Source organism: Mycetomoellerius zeteki, unplaced genomic scaffold (assembly GCF_001594055.1).
Source record: "Mycetomoellerius zeteki isolate Tzet28-1 unplaced genomic scaffold, Tzet1.0 scaffold228, whole genome shotgun sequence".
Classification (NCBI taxonomy): Eukaryota; Metazoa; Arthropoda; class Insecta; order Hymenoptera; family Formicidae; genus Mycetomoellerius; species Mycetomoellerius zeteki.
In genome coordinates, this window is record NW_017257203.1 from 1,790,026 (window position 1) to 1,809,771 (window position 19,746).

The 19,746-nt window shown below is 35.6% G+C and overlaps 1 protein-coding gene across 1 annotated transcript in view; it reads left to right on the plus strand.

Annotated features, from left to right (window-relative positions):
* LOC108723286 (sodium- and chloride-dependent transporter XTRP3A) overlaps positions 1-18,005 on the plus strand; it is a 26,212-nt gene extending 8,207 nt beyond the window's left edge. Inside the window, exons 2-11 of the mRNA XM_018448895.1 lie at positions 9,280-9,464; positions 10,584-10,800; positions 11,676-11,929; positions 12,222-12,445; positions 12,585-12,741; positions 12,831-13,111; positions 13,252-13,383; positions 15,363-15,590; positions 15,673-15,870; positions 16,412-18,005. Coding sequence (XP_018304397.1) covers positions 9,280-9,464; positions 10,584-10,800; positions 11,676-11,929; positions 12,222-12,445; positions 12,585-12,741; positions 12,831-13,111; positions 13,252-13,383; positions 15,363-15,590; positions 15,673-15,870; positions 16,412-17,314 — 2,779 coding nt within the window. The 3' untranslated portion in view covers positions 17,315-18,005. The remainder of the gene's footprint in view (positions 1-9,279; positions 9,465-10,583; positions 10,801-11,675; positions 11,930-12,221; positions 12,446-12,584; positions 12,742-12,830; positions 13,112-13,251; positions 13,384-15,362; positions 15,591-15,672; positions 15,871-16,411) is intronic.
* Positions 18,006-19,746: the final 1,741 nt, after the last annotated feature.

Genomic DNA, 19,746 nt, shown 5'->3' on the forward strand with positions numbered 1-19,746 from the left:
AAAAATTGGCTGCTGCAACCAATTAAAAATGCTATGCCATATTTTACCATCTAATTTGCTGTAGCAGTCAATCTTTTTTTTCTATGCAGTTCATATATTTCCTCGAGATTATTGAATAAATCCTCGCAGATTAACCAGGAGATTACGAGATCGAGCAAAACACTCCTAATGATATGTTATTCCATTTTTTGTTATAATTAAGGATTAATTATATCGACTTATACATCTAACATAGCAACTATGTTGATATTTATAAAAGTTAATGTTTATGTATTTATGAAAGTGTTTAATCATATGCAATGTATGTACGATAAAAATGATATGGCAGATGTTCCGCTGATAATTAAATATTTCTTTTATCGCGTATTAATACATAATGTGAAAACGTCTATATTAATATCGCTACAACAATCGATCAACTCAAAACTTTTCATTTTTAAAAACTTTGTTTTTTGAGTTCTGTCGTGTAGTCAATGAATGATATAACTTTAGACAAATATCAATGCGAAAAGTACGAAGTGCAGAACATTCAATACTTTTTCTCACAATCAATCTTGTTTTGACATTTTTCCTCTTTTTCTCTCCTCTCTCTCTCTCTCTCTCTCTCTCTCTTTCTCTCTGTTTTATTCTTCTCTCCTCTTCAATGTTACACAAAATCTGTTTTCACATTGGATATGTTATTATTATATGCGACTTACAATTAGTAAGAAAAACCGTATAGTTAAGGAATGTCAGATTCATCAGAATATCTATTGTTAGATTCCTTTCACTCTTTCATCTTTTTGTTCTTATAATAAGCGTAACTTCATATTCTCTCCCATAATTTGATTGCAATTAGGATCATATTGTAGGTCGGTGTAGAAATTATGAGCGTTATCGAAGTACTAAATAAGACTCTATTGCAATATCGACGTAGTTTAGTCTAGAAAACGTTGATATATTTCTTTGGTAAAACGTATGTTACATTATAAATTTATCACATTATCGCCAGCTGTCTACATATCATGTGTATATATCTACAAAAATGCAATACTTTTTCTAATATCTGATCACCCGCGGTAGTAGAGCTCATAAAAAAACTTTCCTATACATTTTCGCGATGTATGTAATCCGCCGAATAATTTTATTCGGTTTCCCAACAAAGTCCACCGGGGAAATATGCATGCATTTGCATTAATTCCTTATTTCATCGTGGCACGCGATGCAGAAGTACACTTCACGCACCCGTCAAACTTCGAATCGGTCACACCAAGGACAATACAGACGTGTTTATTGCGCAAATATTCAATCAAAGTATGGTAAATACAAATATTTATCATTTCTACTTTTGAATAAGTGCCTGGCTGATACGCTCGGCAAGCATAAATGCGAAACGCCGCGGGTATTTGTATTTTGCGATCGCGGTGCGATTCTTTTCTGATTGTGAGACTTTATGAGATTGTGCAGCTGTGCGATTAGCCTTGAAATTCACGCATGAGATTCATAAAATAACAGGCATTTTGAAGCGCACGATTATAAGATTTATAAGCGTATGTATTTAGATGCAGGTACTCTCTAAATTCTTTGGAGTGGAATCTCACTTTAAAATCTCACTCTTAAAGACTGAAAATTCTATAATCCGCTCTTTTTCAAGAATTTTCACTCTTTAGAGTGGGATTCCACTTCAAAGAATTTAGAAAGCATAGACTGATTCAGGAAGAAATGGAAATATTTTGTGAGATGATTTGAATTACTAAAAGAAAAAAAAGTTCTTATGAATATACGGTTTTTTTCTTGGTAATTACAAAGCTAGAACTGTTGGAATTTAACAGTTATAACAGTTATAAATATTATATTTTGTTCCTTTTCCCTTCACTATGTATACGCAGCTGTTTCAACGATTCAATTGATAACTGTTCATTATTATGAATGACACTTTGTGATGTTTTGTAAAGTGCTTTTAATAATGCCAGACATCTTACACGTGCTGCGTATATCCTCATACAAGATAGAAACTTGCAGCAACATTTGCAATGTTACTACAATATTATTGGAATGTTACAGTGTTGCTGGAATAATCCGTGCTATGTTAATTCTCTTATTGCCGAATACTTTATTTAATGATAAATTTCGATACGAGAATCTCGGAAAATCGTCTCAGAATTTTTTGTCTCGTTTAAAGTAACGTTTAAAGTAACATTTTCGAGATTATCATACGTCATTTATTTTTTCTCGTCTTGTCTCGTCTCGTCTCGAAAAATAAAAAAAAATCAATATCAGTTACAATTAAAGTGCTGTCTCATATTATATAAATGGAACTCGAACGTTTCGAAATAATATTCGAGAAATCTTAAGAAGCAAGAATATCTGCTCATCGAGATGAAAAAATTTTATTAATCGAGAATAAAGTTTTAGACACAATGCGAGGCAACGGTGATAGAAATAAACGACATATACGAGGTAATTGTCGCTTCCCGTCGCAGAATGCCGCGAAAGAAATAAAAAGGCCAACCAATCTGATCGCGTATAGACTGTAGTATATTCTTCCTGCTTCAAGATTATAGCGTATATAAACAAAATGAAAAATCTGAATGCTGATGGGTAAGCTATAAGGCGATAGACACAGAATTCCAACTCGTCGGAAATTTATCGCTATTACCTTATTCTGTATTCCTATGTGCATTGATATATGCATTCCCGAATGTTGAATTTCTGTGTTTCTATCGCTATCACTGTTGCCTCGTTTTGTGTTTATGGCTTAAAGCCCCAAACAATGGGAAGCAACAACGATAAGAACAGCGATAAGAACAGACACAGAATTCCAATTCGTCGATCGCTATTGCCTATTCCGTGTTTCGATCTGCATTGACATGCATTCCCGTATGTTGTATTCATCTGTTACATACATAGGATGTTTAAGAGATCTCGGAACAACAAAATATTTCGAAAATGGAACATTTTAAAGCAAAATGTTAAACAATAATAAGATTAAAAACATACAAAAAGATTAGATAAATTAATACAAAAATTGTTAGATGTCAGATGGACATATTAGTTCGACCTTCGACTACCAATGTCTGTAAGATCAGGCGGTCATTTTAAATTTTTTAAATAGAAATCTCATTTTTGTTACATATTTTCGTAACGATTGTTGGGGTAATTTTGACTGATTATAAATCATTTTTAATAAAAATTCAAAGCCTATAACGGTCAAAGCGCTAGATCTATAACGCTTTTTTAAATAATTCAATGTGAATTATATATCCTATACTATATATGTATTGTATTACTTGCATATATACCATGTTTGTAGTCATTCAAACTGCGCGCCGAATTGGTTTTCCGCCGACTTATAAACGCAATTAAACTACTGGGATAATATCACGAACTAAATTAAATTGACAAGCAATTCTTAAATAATTTTGATGTACAATCAGGACTCATATTAGCAAGATGTTAATGAAGATGTACTGAAAAACTGTAAATTTTATTGCGAAAAACATTACCTCGGCCGAGAGTCGAACCCGAATCTCTTACATCGACAACTCCCGGCCGAGGTAATATTTTTCGCAATAAATTTATTTAAAGTTTTTCAGTACATCTTGCTAATATGATTCCTGATTGTACATCAAAATTATTTAAGAATTGCTTGTCAATTTAATTTAGTTCGTGATATTATCCCAGTAGTATAATTGCGTTTATAAGTCCGGAAAACCAATTCGGCGCGCAGTTTGAACGACTACAAACATGGTATATATATGCAAGTATATATAGTATAGGATATATAATTCATATTGAATTATTTAAAAAAGCATTATAGATCTAGCTTCGACCGTTATAGGCTTTGAATTTCTATTATTAATTGTATTTCTCACATACGATCTTAAAAATGTTTAAATTAAATCATTTTTACGTAAAAAACTTTTTTAGTTTAAAAGTTTAGGTATCGCCGGCTAATTCAAGTTATAGAGATTGCACAGTCAAGTTAACATCTATTTTTGCTGTGCATTTTTTGTAAAAATAGCTTTGACATTGTATAAATATATGTGAATACATACACATATAAATGCATATCAGATAATTGCGCGTAATTAAATAAATGAAACAGTGCAAGATATTTATTTTTGTATATAATAGCGTTGTAAATATAAAACAATGGTAAATATGAAAATGACGCACAAAATATTTTTGTACATCTTACGAAGGTCTTTGAAGCTTTTTAATCTATAATAAAATGCATTTGAATCAAAATTTGTAATATAATTATACGGATAATAAGTTTGTTTTTCTTTTACTGTATTAGAACTTTTCTTTTCACTCTTGCCAAATATCAAACATAAATCTATTTCACTTTAAATGCAAAAAGTATACATATTAGTTCAGTTATAAAAAACAGACCTATAATTAAACGGATATTAAGATTTTGTAAGCAGCGTTTCTGATTGATCAAGGATTAATTCGTTCTCTGCGTATGTATTTCAGCCTTGCTAGGCAATGTCACTGAAATTACTCACAATTAGATTCCTAATACGACGCGCTTGCCTTGATAAATTTTATGGATTTTATCAAAGATTAAGCGAGCGATCAATATAGCTATTTTTCCGTGTACGAGTCGATAAATCAACAGAAATGCCTTGTCTTCTAAATAAGTAAGTGTTTGTATGAGGCGAAACCTTTAAGTTAGTCCTGTCGAGCGAAACTCATCACTTTCTAGACTGGCGTAAGAACAAGCAAATAAAAATTAAAAATATATAAAGTGCCTAAAAATATCCGATCGAATTATATTATAAAAGAGATAATATCTCTTTCCACGAGAACTAATAAAACTTAGATCCATAACATAGATTTGCAAAATTCTCGTAATGGTGAAATCGCAAAAATTCTTTGTTAGATTTTATTAGTTATCGCGGAAAGAGATATTCGCGAAAATTAATAATTGATGATGTATAACGTATAGACCGCATTGATTCCATATACTTAGGAAAAATACACGGAAAGAACAGTTTCGCTGAAGTATCTACAAATTTAGCTAGATACAAATCTGAAAATAATTTCGTTAAACTATAAAAATAATTCTAGCTCAAGCTAGAGTATTAAAATTTTTTATAGTATTGTTCATTATACTTGAATTTCCAACATAATTATTTCGATCTTTCTAAAATCTTTAGAGTGGAATCTAATTCTAAAGAGTGACAAAGAATAATAATTGAGCCAGTATCTAAAAAGAGTGGCTCAATTATGAATTTTTAAGATTGAGATTTTGCTCTTTAGAATTAGATTCTATTCCATAGATTTTAGAGATAGATGGTTCAAAATTATTTTCAGATCTGTGTCTAACTCAATTTTTAGATATTTCAGCAAAATCGTTCTTTCCGTGTTGTCGTTATTTGATTGGTATACTTCACTTTGTTTTTATTGTCGTTTTAATCGAGTAATCGGGTCGAGACACCGGTTTAACTGTTTCGCGGGATATTTTCATCGAAGTGGTCAGCCTCGATCGATCGGACTGACCCACGCAAAATCGGGCACACAGTCGAGCACCGAGTCTAAGCGAGCGAGTGAGCGGAAGAGAAAAAGGAAAGGAGACCAGAGTGGTTATCGTGTCAAGAATATGTGGCGGCTCGCGTGCGCCTAATCACGAGCGGCATCGGTTAAGGGGCTTCAGGGTTCGCGGTCATTAGCAGTGACCACGGCGGTTACCTTATCGATCTCTCCCACTAAACCCGTTCACCCTTTGTCACTTCCTCCGTTTTTAACGACCTTCGGACCTCGCGTTTCGTGCGCCCCGAAATGTCAGTGACGTCAATTAAAAAAAAAAAGACTGCTTGTTTCTCGGTACTACTTTGTAGCATTGCTTCGACGATGCCGAGCCGATAACACTCTTCCGTGCCGACAATCTTTATAGAGCTTTCCTGGAATACTACAAACAATGCACGTAAAGATTGGTCAAGAGTTAACTGTCCGTAAAGACAACGTCCGTGTTAAAACATTAATTTTTCGTAGTTTAATAGAATTGTAGATTTTAAGTTAAATGTTAAAATTCCATTCAGCGGCTTCTGTTTATATATATGATAATCAGTAATCGGTAAAAACATAAATAATTTAATAATTCGAAGATGCATTATTCATTAACTGTTCAACATGGAATATGCAAGTTGTATTGAATCTTTAAGATAAAAAGAAACAATGTCGTATATATATTGATTGTGAGTAATAGTACAGCTCGCGGTGTAATCGATAAGAACATATTCTATTATCTATGTTATGTAAACTGTTATACAGCTATTAATGTAAACGGTTTGTTTTTTTATTGTTCAGGCTTGCTATAATTGGCATATAATTGATATTCGCGATACCCGTGCCATGCAGTTAGCGACACGTGATTTCCACTCTCATTTTTCGAGCACCGATACGTGGGCGATCAATAATGAAAAATTCCAAAATTTATTCATGCTTTGTGATAATCTGCGGCACAAATTGCTGTGACGTCAATCCGTGTATCATCAAATAATTTACAAGATGATGATCTAATTATTTGCTCGTGTATGACCTTCTTTTATTTGCTTTGCTTTAAAAGATGATGTTCGATATCAATTAACATCGTCATTAAGATAGACGTCATTAAGATCTACACTTGCGAGAAAAAAACTTGATATTTGCGAATATAATTTTATGATAAAAAATTGTGGTTAGGACTTTATTTTTGTAGTTATTACTGTTATAATGTTAGTAAACAATATTATAGCAATAATAACTATAAAAATGTTCTTAACCATAATTATTTTATCATGCAATTACAGTAGCAAATATTAGCAAACTTTTTTTCAGTGTATCTACGCAAAGATGAAAAAAGATTATTCTTAACGATATAGCTATTAAGATGGTCAAAATGTCGGATTTTATTATTTACTAGAAGAGACTGTCCTCATTTCTTCTGAGTTAAAATCGATGTAGGTATGTGAACTAGTGATCGTTTATTATTTTATTAATAAGTTCATTTTAAAGTCAATAGAATATGGAAAATATCTAGATGTTTGGACAGTTATGTTATATTAATTTAAACTTGAGCATAATTCTGCTGCCCTACTTACGTATGCGTTGGAGTTCGAGGAGAATAGCGTTAATAAGCACACAGATCATCAACAATGTTCAACAAATTTCATACCAGAGAAGCAATCCACAGAATTTGAGGCTATTCTAAGGGCTATTTGTTCAATCTTTTTGAAGTAAAAACTAGGACTTACCAAGAAACAAGAAGTAGTTTAAAATGTCAAGAACACAATGTACATATTAATTCAAGATATCTTGAGATTATAAATGCTATACATATATATGTATATTATTAAAAAGTCTTTACTCTTCAAATCTTGACGTTTTGCATCAATCCGATATTTGGATGAAAGGTTTTATATATTATAATCCTGCAAAAATTATAATTTAAATAAAAATAATAGAATTATATTAAATATAGGGATTATACATGTAACATTTCGCAACATTGCCTTTTCATTCGGATATGATTCTATAAACATTTTCTTTTGTATAATAATATTGCAAAGGAACAGAGAAACGCAACATACACAGAAAGTACGGTTTTACTGAATTATCTAAAAATTTAGATGCAAATCTAAAAATAATTTTGATGGACCATCAAAATAATTATTTAGGACACTCAAACTGATTGTTAGAATATCAAAACTTTTTACAGTATCATTCATTATGCTTGACATTTCTACGTAATTATTTTGATGGAGCAACATTATTTCCAGATCTGTATCCAGCTAAATTTTTATACTTCAGCAAAATCGTTTTTTCCGAGTATATGTATATAGGTACGAAAAGATAAGTCTACAACTATTACTTCATATTTAATAATACATGTGAGCATATATTGTGTTGTATTTCAAAATTACGTTTATATGGAACGTTACGTATTGTTTACGTTAAGTTTGCACAAATTTTTTTCATGTAGACAATATGCAAACAATGTAAAATGTATAATTATAAATTGGCTAACACAGTACAGAAAAAAGTTATTAAGTTTTATGATTGTTAATATATCTGAATTTAATATTGATAAATAAAAATATAAGCAAGATAGAAGCTTTAGTGCAATCCAGTGCAACGAGAAAGAACATAGGCTTCGATGATCTATAGATTGTTTACATAGATGATACGTAAAACATATAGTTTACGTAGTTTACATTGAATACACGTAGAGGAAAATTATTATAATTCACGCATAAACACACAACCCTTGAAGAGGAAGAGTGGCTCGATGACGCACCGACGAAACTTGGCGGAAACTCCTCGAGCGGAGGAATCTTCGCTTTGACGCTTAACGATCATGATGTGCTTCGTCTCTCTATTTTGCCTCTCCATCTCATGATAACGGTACCAATCTGACGGTCCATCTGTTATCGGTATTAGCGCGCGATCTACCGGGTGTGTCCGCCGTCGTGCGTGATTTAAATCCCCGTTGGGATAATCACGTTAAGTACACGATAGAGTCCGCCGCTCGTAATTCACTGTTGATTTCCTTCGTGTATCATCGATGATCGCCTTATTGGATTTACGAGGACCCCTACCATTCGTGCGATTGCTTGTTACAGTGATTAGGCCGGGAATACAAAGATTTTTCACTCTTGCTAATTTTAGCGCGATCTTCTGCGTAGAAGTGTGTTCAGATTCTCACCTGAGTGCCTACTGTCTAGGTATAGTATTTTATATCTTTGTTTAACATTCGGTGAATAATAAGAACAAAATGATATCTTCATGATACTTGAATGGGAATCCTGAACTTAGCCCAGGATGTATGTATGCTCCGCTGAGTATATCCGTCTGGGTATCTCTGTAAAAGATCAGCTGGACAAGTTTATAGTAAGACGCGATAAGACTCTTTCCGTATTAAGATAGCAGCACGCGATAAAATTGCACTCGACCTAGTTTTCACCGTGGACTAACATGATCTCAGAAATCTTCAGCATCAGCTCGTAGACTACGATCGGAAATGGAGACGTATATACGTCATACGATAAAATATTTTGCAATCTCTATAATCTGCTAATTTTACGAAGTGTATAAATAAGATTTGCTGCGTCAATTAAAGATTTAGTTACGCTTTCGCACATTTTCGTCTTTTAAATATGTAATTAAATTACATGCTGTTTTAAAATAAATTAAGACAATTTTGTAAAGTTGACAGTCTTTAGTTTATCAGAGATAGATATCGATATAGAGAATTACTTTTAATTAATTAATTAATTACTTTTAATAATCATACATTTTTTGTGATATCAGTTCCAGAATATGCGAGAGACAGAGAGATGCCAACAGGCATAACAACAGGAGCGAGGATGACGATGAGGACGAGAATTCTCTGGGAAAATGGCCTCACGCCCTCAGTTCGACCCTCGCGTGTCTCGGCTGCACTCTGGGACTCTTTAACATCAGCAGATTCGCTATTCTTAGCATACAGTTTGGAGGTGAGCGCCATAACACGTGCGTCAGCCACAAAAATGCTGCAAATCATCAGGGCCACCGCATGAACATTGCCTTATGCCATCTCATGTTAGAGTCTTACATTACTTTAACACATAGCTATCCGTAAGACATAACGTAAGTTACGTAAGTAACACATAAAGAAAAACATAACGTAAGAAATGGAAAGCTTTTACTTTTTAAAACTTTTAGAGTGAATTGTCACTCTGAGGAGTGACATCTTACTGTTAAAAATTCAAAATTAAATCACTCTTTTTCAAGACTTGGCTCAATTTTTACTCTTTAGAGTGAGATTTCACTCCAAAGAATTTACAGAGTATGCTACGTTCTTTTTTGTACGTTACTTACGCATGGTTGTATGTTGAAGTAATGCAAGGCTCTGACATAAAATAGCATAAGACACTACGGCAACATTTCGTGCAATGGCCCTCACGGAGGACTTCGTTTAAAAGTTCCATCGGATTCCCTCTCTTGCGACGTAAGATGGTCGTACGGGCGAGATGAGAAGACTTTTGACGCGTATAATTTTTTCGCGGAACGATTTCAGCGAGAAACTGAGACCGGTCTCGTTTCGACGTGGTCGGATTTCGATGCTTTTAGCACGCAGAAAATGCAATCTCCGTATTTACTCGTGACTGGCGAAATTTATACCCAGTACTGGCAATCGAATTTATTACTGGACCGTGTACGGCTCTCATTCTGCGAAATTGTAGAATCCTCATGATGTATGCGGCACCAACGCGAAATAAGACCTTCTGGAGCGAGCAAGAACCGATGAAATTGCCGCACCGTGCCGTTGATATTAATTCATATCGCAGCATGCCTTTCGTAATGTCAATAATTAGTTCCACGGTTATTTACGAGAATAATGACCGATTTATTGAAGAAACGGTCGGATACTCACGTCCAACGTATAGCAACGTTTCTCAATCGTAAAACATTTTCCTTCGTCTCTCGCGTGAAGGATTCTTCACCTTTCCATTTGCTGATGCTTCTTTAATTTTACTTTTTTTTGTACTGGATTTATTTTTAGAACCATAAATACTATTAATTTAATTTATTTTATTAATTAACTTATTCTTTATCTACTTCTCTTTTTACAGCAAACTTCATGATACAGTTCCTGATCTTGTCCCTCATACTGGGCATCCCGCTGTTAACACTACAAGTATGTCTTGGACAAAGATTGGCGGCTGGTTCCGTGGACATGTGGAGTATATCTCCGATTTGTCAAGGTGTCGGGATAGCCCTGCTCGTCGCGCAGGCATTCATCGGTATCTACAGTATAGTCGGTGTATCATGGATGTTTGTGTTCTTCAGGTAAATTCTTGATGTGAAAATATATCTTGAAACATATCTCTTTACCTTCCATTTGTAATCTGGGTGTTTTTTGCTCATTCAAGCAAAATGATGTTGCGAAAAGTAACTCTGAATTTTTTTCACATATTTTGAAAGCCTACTCTCTAAATTCTTTGGAGTGGAATCTCACTCTAAAATGTAAAAATTGAGCCAGCCTTGAAAAAGAATGGCTCAATTTTCAGTCTTTAAAAATGAGATTTCACTCTTCAGAGTGACAATTCACTTAAAAAATTTTAAAGAGTAAAAAAATCAAAACTTGGACTGGATAAGAAAGACTCAGATTGCAAATGGAAAGAAAAAAATATGATTGTAGACGAAGGGTTAAGTTAACGCCAAACTATGTGCGGTTTGAGATTCGTAATTTGTTATTTGTATGAAATTTATGAACAGTTTGAATGGCCATATTCGTCAAGTTCGCATTCGTTCGGAAAAACTATTCTACACTATTTACTTTATCTACTCTATTTATTCGTGTTTATATATACTAATTTTAAATACGTAATTCTGTTTATGTTAATAAAATAATGAAGATATTACTTTTGATTAAGTTAATTGGAGTTTGATCAATGTCATTTTAAGTTTTAATGAAATTTAACGAACATGTTTGTATTTGAATTTGTATATTCCAAGTTTAGTAGGTCAAGAAGAAATAATGAAACTCACAAGCCCTAGAGACCGTCCTAGAAACAATGTGAAATTAATATACATTTGCGCTCCCGACGCGATTATTTCAATAACTCTTTCGAGTCTCTAGGCTCCTCGGTCGGTCGATGCAATATCAAAATGACACGCCACGTTGATCAAGTAGGACAAAATGCGTGGTACATTGATTGCAGAGATTCATTCATAACGAAGCAGGACAAGTATCGATGGGCGGAGCCGTTTCTTCTCTATCGAGAGGAGAGCCGTTTCACACACAACACCACCGCTTTGTACAAATTACACGAGACTGTTCCGGATTACTTCAGCGGTGCTGTATTACAAAGACATCATTTGATTGACTCTAATCCTGGTGTTGTCACGTTGAAGTTCCAAGTGGCCTTCAATCTAGCTGTTGTGTGGATGATTGTATTTGTTTCACTGAGTAAAGGTGAATTTTCTTTTTTAAAACAAAAAGAGACATGAATTCTACAAAAAATTTTTATACTAGTTTCTTTCGCTAACTTTTTGTGACATTCTTTTTTAACGTATTGATTTTTATAAAATAATAAAAAAGAAATATTGAAAGATCTAATTAAATAATTGTTGAAAAACGTTTATTTTTGTTTAATGCATAGAGAGGGAAAATTTTGTCACTTTTGTATTTCACATGACTTCAAATCATCACCTTGGTTCAATGCATCGCAAAAGATTTAATTTTGATCATTTCTCTTTTAATTTAGGACTGAGATCTTACGGAAAAGTTGTATACGTTTTTACACTAGTGCCCGTGTTTGGCACGTTAGTCCTTTGCGCGAAACTAATTGGACTCATTCCGCCGGGCTCGTTTCACCAACTTTTCCCTTCCACTGTTTGGAGCGAATTCTTTATTAATGGGAAGTCATGGGTGGCTGCCTCGAACGAGGTCTTCCTCACATGGGGATTATTCGGTGCGGCCGCTATGCAGGTATCGTCGCTTACAATCTTATGATGATTATTTAACGAGCATAACTTACTTTCTCCTATGATTATTCTTTGATTGGTCGTAACACTTAATGCAATCGGTAGTTGCTCATTGGAATACATTGGATTACTGCCAATTTCAGATAGCGGCTCATAACAAGCATAAGCATCTCCTACAGCGCGATACAAGTCTCGTGGTAATCTTGACGTTTGTGGTTCTCCTTCTCGTGGCTTTCCTCGCGAATACCTGCGTACAAATCCTCAGGCTTCACGGCTACATCTACACTACTAGTTCTTTCGGTAAACAGCCGTTTTGTATTACCCCGAGCAATCGGAAACATTGCACGGAATGCATTCGCACAAGTTATAATTCTCGGATGATTTCACAGAGAGAATATCAGGGTATACGTTTATGAGGCTTGCCAATGAACCAGCACCACCAGGATACAGCACCACGCCAGAGAGATTCATGTCTCACGCATCATTTCTTCTTGGACAACGCGTAATACGACCTGGCGTGGACACAAGTGCCGAGTCCGGATACCAGGTGTTACGGTTAGCCACTGAATTGGTGCCTTCGACACTGGCATTGTTAGGCACTGAACAGGTGTCGCCATTCTGGGCGGTCCTGTTTTATTTCATTCTCATCTTATTTGGAATCGCACAACAGGTACATTTTTTTCCTTGTACTCGATGTAAGAGATGCTATAAATAGGATTCTATAAATACACGATTAAAAAATGTAGTCGTCACCTTAGTGGTGAATATATAATTAAGAAAATATATTTAAAAGTTTTGTCAATATTTTAGTTGGCGATCTGGCATTGTGTAATAACTGGTATAATGGCGATCAATACGAAAATGATGAAGCTCTGGGAGACCACGATCACGTTTTTCAGCTGCGCTTGTGGTTATATACTCGGATTACCTATGGCTACGGAGGTATGTTGGAATTTCTTAAATTCAATTAGAGATGATAACAAATCTTAGATGAATTTATTACCTTACTATTATTTAGCAGAAAACGCAATTATACTCGACACACGCAAATATTTACATTATTAATATATGAGTCACATGAAGATACCGCATTTTCATTTACGCAATGTGCTAACATGTTACGTGCGTGATTCAGCTATGTAACTTGGGTATACCTGTAATATTATCTCTGTCTTTGGATAAGGTTCCCAGTTCTTATCAGATAGAGCGTACAGTCTTTCATTTCAAGAGAATTGTTATCAGCACTTCATTTTAGTTCGCTCTGGCATATTAGCATCGCAAGTCCGTATTAAAACGGAACATGAGTAATAACGTTCATTCGGTAGTACGTCGCAGCGTACCTTGCTATTTTTGCAATGAATTTTTGGAAGAGAAATATTTAACGGAGCATATAACACATTGCGCGGCGATCTTGGAGGAATGTCCCAACAAATGCGGGGTTTACGTTCCTCGCGGGAATCTGGAGGTACACGAGAATATGTGCAACAAAGGAACATCGATGAGAAACAGTCAAATAAAGGACATCCAAGATTCGGTGTGGAAAGAAAAAGTATTCTCGATATTAACATTGTTGCGTTTAGCAATCGATCAAGGGGAAAAGGAGCGGATTCGTTTGCAGGATTATCTCTCTAAAAGCAGTCAAAGAATTTCGCAGTAACCACACAGCACTGAATCGGAGGTTGAATACTCTGGAGATGATAACCGACGATATGCAGCATTGCACTACCTTGAATTTACGACAAATTTCTGAGCAGCTAAAATTACTGGAGGGAGAATTGACTGATGAGCAAGGCAAACACGTGTGCACGCCAAACGATTGGTTCCAGGAATTGAAAGACGTGAAGACGTTCGTCGCTAAGGAGAGTGTACGCGCAAGCGATATATGGCAGGAACATTCGCAACGTATCAACGATTTGAAATTGGAATTGGCAATGAGATGTAAGAATATAAAGGAAGTAATATCCATACATGATACTTTATCAGAGAAGGTGAATAGCTTGTCGAAAGAAATCTGTAAGCACGCCGAGAGCGTGGCCAAACGGAAATTGGAGATAAAAGGTCTAAAGTTTCAAATGAAGGAGAATCTGAAATATATCGAAGAGCTAATAGCAGAGAGCTGTAGACCGGAACCATCGTTGAGTTCATGTTCCTGCGAAGGTGTGGAGAGTGCCTCAACGAATGGTCATATTATATGGCGAATCGATCGTTACAAAGAAAAGATGAACGAGGCAAAGGAAAGCGATCGCGCGCTCTATAGTCCGATATTTTACAACAAGGAATATGGTTACACTCTGAGAATGGAATTGTTTCTGAACGGTAAAGGACAGTGGAAGGATCGTCACGTTATTGGATGTTTGTGCGTAGAGAATGGAAAGTGGGATCCCTTACTGGATTGGCCCTGCATTCTTAGAGCTGTCGTAAACCTACGAGACCAAGATAATCCTGCAAACGATGTTAGGAAAATCGTGAAGACCGTGGGCCGAGATAAAGATATCTCGAATCCCGATAAAGAATCTGGACTGTACATGTTTATTCCCCATACTACACTGAGCAGATATTCCGGTTATACTAAAAATAACGTTATATTTTTGGATATACAAGTGAAAGATATAAAGACAAGTGCTTCGACAATATCATTAGTGTAGCTTAATAAATACTTTTAATACCGTAATACTTTTAATGATAGTAATGACAAAATTGATGATGATAATAATAAATGGTAATCACTTTAATGAGAATAGATATATTTATTTTATTTACTATTACTAAAACAATAGGAATTATCTAATTATCATCTTACAATTAAAACTAAAAAAATACTTTTCTTTTTATATATGTACATTTTTATAATAATTTTAATAAAAAATCTACTATTCTAAGTTTTATCTTCATTATACATATGTTATTGTATGTGTTTGCAGTTGGGTATTTATGTCGTGTACTATCTCGATTACACTGTCGGCGGGGCATGGTGGATAATATTTTTGTATCTAATACAAATCGTCGCTCTGTTTGCGATTCGTGGGCGGCCACATTCCGGTGAGGCAGTCGTCGCCGAGTTATTCCCACCAAGTGGACGATATCTCAAGTACTGGGTTGCCCCTCTCCTCTCCTTCACGTGGACCGTTGTTCTCCCCCTTACTTTGATGGTGAGTCAGTTCTTGTTAGACACAACGAAGCTATTGGGTCGCAGTTAAGCACGGTGCGTGTCATCGTTATTGTATTCCATAGGCTCTGAGTATCATAGTATTCAAGAGCGGTGACTTCTGGGAACTGTATTCTTATCGTCGCACGAGCAAAGATTACTGGGTTGTGTGGGCAAGGCAACTCGGGACGGCGATTCAACTGACACCGATACTCATAATATCGGTAGTGTCTGCCATACAAGCGTGTCGATACTTGAATAACGGACCACCCGATATATTTGATGTAAGTATTCCTGCTTGCAGAGTATGATACGGTTATTACCAGGCACTCCCTCCTGTGTACAATGTCTGTATACTATTAGCAGTATTAACACACGCTAATTAATGACTAACATATCTATCACACTATCTTTCTGTTCTTGCTGACAATAGAGCGAACAGGTGGAAGTAACAATAAATCATTGTGAACAATGTAACGGTGTATGTATTAATACGCTCTTTAATAATATCCCGCTAAACAAAAAGTAACTGTATAGTATAACATTACATCAACATTATAATTTCCCACTCAACAATATAAATTTAATATAACATAACAGTTCATTGTGTTGAATAGAAAATTATAACATGTATTGTTATACTAACATTACACGTCATGTTATATTGTAATGTTACTGGTTTTTTGTGTTTATCGGGATTAGTTTAATAAGTCGTTGTACAAGTAATTATATATAAAGTTGTAAGTAAAATGTATAAAAACACATTGAATTAAAGTGTACCGTATTCGTCTTCAATGAATAAAACAATCTGTTTTATTTTTGCAGAGAATTCAATTGCTTTGTCGGCCAATGGATCCGGAGGATCCTCGCGACGCTCAGACCCAAATTGGAAACGACACCAGCACCAGCTTGCATGGGAATGGAATCTTACCCTCCGCGACCACGGAGATACCTTTCGAGGATCCGCCGCCGAAGTACACACCTCCGCCAAGCTATACTACTGCGACCGGAGCACGGATCGCGAAGATGCTGCGGCAAAGCTTTCGGCGGAGCGTGCGGAGGATCGCGAATGTGTTGGGGGAGAGCAGCGCGCCGCGACAGAGGCCGGCGTTGCAGCCACCGCCTCCTGATTATGCGACCGTCCTGGTGGAGATGAATCAGAGCATCGCGCCGATGTCGCACGATCACGTCGCAATCCACGTGTTGTCGGAGCCGCGGCCGGACGTGACGAATACTGGCGATAATCGGCACGGCGTGGACGTGTCGGCGGTCGAGCGTCGTCATCGACCGAACACCATCGATCGCTCCAGCAAGATCGGCATCGCGAACAGATCGCGCACAATCGAACGTACTCATTCGACGATCGACCGCGGTCGCCGGTCGTGTACGAACGCTGCGACGAACACCCTGTCCGGTTCGAACTTGACGGCCGCTGACGTGGCGAATCTGCTTCGTAGCAGTATACGCAGGGGCACCGCGAGGACGCAGCATTCCTTACGTAGGAGCTTCTGCCACGAGGCACCGACGACGGCGGTGTCCGTTGAAAATCTAGTCGAAGCCGCTGCACCTATCGGCGAGGACTCCTTGATCTTATCGAAGGACGCGCCTCTAGTCCCTGATGAACAGGTTGGCGGCAATCGCCGCGACGGCGACGATCACGACGATGGCAACGACGGCGAGGAGAAAAAGACTGCAAGTGAAATGGAAAGTTCCGTTTCTGTGATATAGACTGATACATCGGTTGCACGAAATCGGCATTTTCGGGTCGGGTGACTCCAGCGATTGACTTAATGATTCGTTGCCCCTCTCTCTTTAAGCTGTAATTTCTACTTGTAATATATAGATGGAGAGAAGACTTCGTTATAACCATAATCGACGTCGACATCGACGCGATTTGCTCACAGCCTCCAAGCGCTTGAACTCCCTCGAGATTAGGACGATGTTTTGTTCCCGAGCCCGAGCAATTACACGCGCCTATTACTACTCCGAAATATTTTTGTGTTCTTACCGTATTTATTTTTTAATACGATACTTATACATATATACATTTCCTCGTTAAAGAAAGTAATATTTTGCATAATATTGTCCGATGCACTTTTAAATATCTCAGACCTCGGTCTTGCATTTCTCTCAATGTCAAAGAATCAGATATACGATTTTAACCCCCGTTTAATCTCACAATAGATGCAATTTTTCTTGCTGAATAAATAATATTCAGAAACGGATTTAATTGCGGCTCCAAATAAGTCATGTAAATACGGGCCTCCGCCTTCTTTAGTAGTTAAGCAAAGGAGAATTATATTGTTATTACTAGGGCAACCAAAATTATGCTGTAAAAATCCCTTTTTAAACGCCTAAAATATGCTCTGTGAAAAAAATGCTCTAAAGAAAGGAATATGCATTTGAAAATTACTTTTTATCGCACAAATTTTCAAAATATATTAATTAAGTTTTTTACTTATAATAACGTAATCATAAACTTAAATTAGAAAATGATATGAAATATACAATAAAAATAGATAAAATAGATAAAATATGTAAATATTGTGCATGTGTGGGCAAAATATACAAAAATATGCTCTTATGTGTGAAATATGCAAAAATATGCTGTAACAAATAGGGCTTAAAATGCATAATTTCTTATGAAATAAATTTGTATTTAGTTTATTTCTTTATTAGTTAAATAAAAAAAAAGATGCCCTGTACATATTTTGGTTACCCTAGTTATTACCAATAAAGTAGTGCAGTATTCGTGTAAAAAAGTATATCGAACTCTTAATTCTCTTGCGTTGTCTCTACAAGAGATTATGTGGAAAGGGAGTGACTGAATTAAACAAATGGACGATTAGGTCATCTTCTTAACTCTCCCGGCTGGAAACTTAAGCCTAATTCCTTAAATTGAAGAATATTCAATAATAGCAATGTGCTTCAAATCAATTCATTTGCGGCGATATCTGCGTAACATATCCATGTACTCTTGTTTATCGTGTAAATAATTGTAGCATTTTAGCGAGTAAACAAATTAATGTAGTATTTTTTAAAATTACGTTACAATTTTAAATCGCTAGGTATCTCGTCTGTCAACCTTGTAATGCGGGAGTGTGCATAGTCCGTCCAGTATCGTCGATGTTTTCTGTACTTTTCTGTTGTGAATCGTCATGAAAATGATTGTCATCGCAAGCTAAATTCGCATGATTTATCATCTCGATCGGAACGAGTTATGCCATCGAAAGCATTCGGTCAGAAGCGAGAAAAAAAGATTCCGGACAGCCAAGTCTGTCGAAAACGAATTCTACAAAGTGTCTACTATAAATTTTCGACAAAAAAGCTATAATTACTTTGATACAGGATGTGGTATATATAGTGTTTTTGAGAAAATGCTGGCAGAAATATATTAGCAAAATTTATCAATGAAATATGATGGCAGATTGATGGCACAAAAATCAAGTAAATTTTCACATTTACACAATTCGTCACAGAAATAGAGTAGAATCCGCGTTCGCGATAGATTCTACTCGATTTCTACCGCCAATTTGTTATCACATTATGTTAGCAGGCTCAGGTGGCGAAACACGAGCTTAGTGCGGATACAATCGATACCAATTTGCTAGCAATTTTTCATCGAATTTGTTACCAATTTGCTGGCATATTGGCGGACAATTTGTTTACTAGAATTATGCGTCGTATATTCTCGTGATCTTTCATCTTACTAGCATTAAACATCTAGATATTCGATTCTCCGTAAGTGTAACTACTATACCTGATATTATGGACCACAATAAAGTTTTTATGTTCTTGTAAATGTCTTTTATCGTGATCCTAAACGCTAAGCCAAGAAAAGAATTTACAATGCTCGAATGAAAAAAATGTATATGAAATGTAACTATATTATTGTTTTAATTTTAACACGATAAGTTCGTCATATATTCATTGTATTTATTTACGTATTTCGCTGCTCCTTTACATTTTATTTACATCCGAGAATCCTAAAACTCTGATTTCGTTCCAAACAAGAACAAAAAGTCTGCAATGCATACCCTATAAGCGCAAAATGTTCCTAGAATGTTATATGAATATTATTAAAAAAAATTAAAATAATGTTATAATATTTCGAAAATATCATAAATATTTATTTAATATTACAGGAGTATTCTATAGAG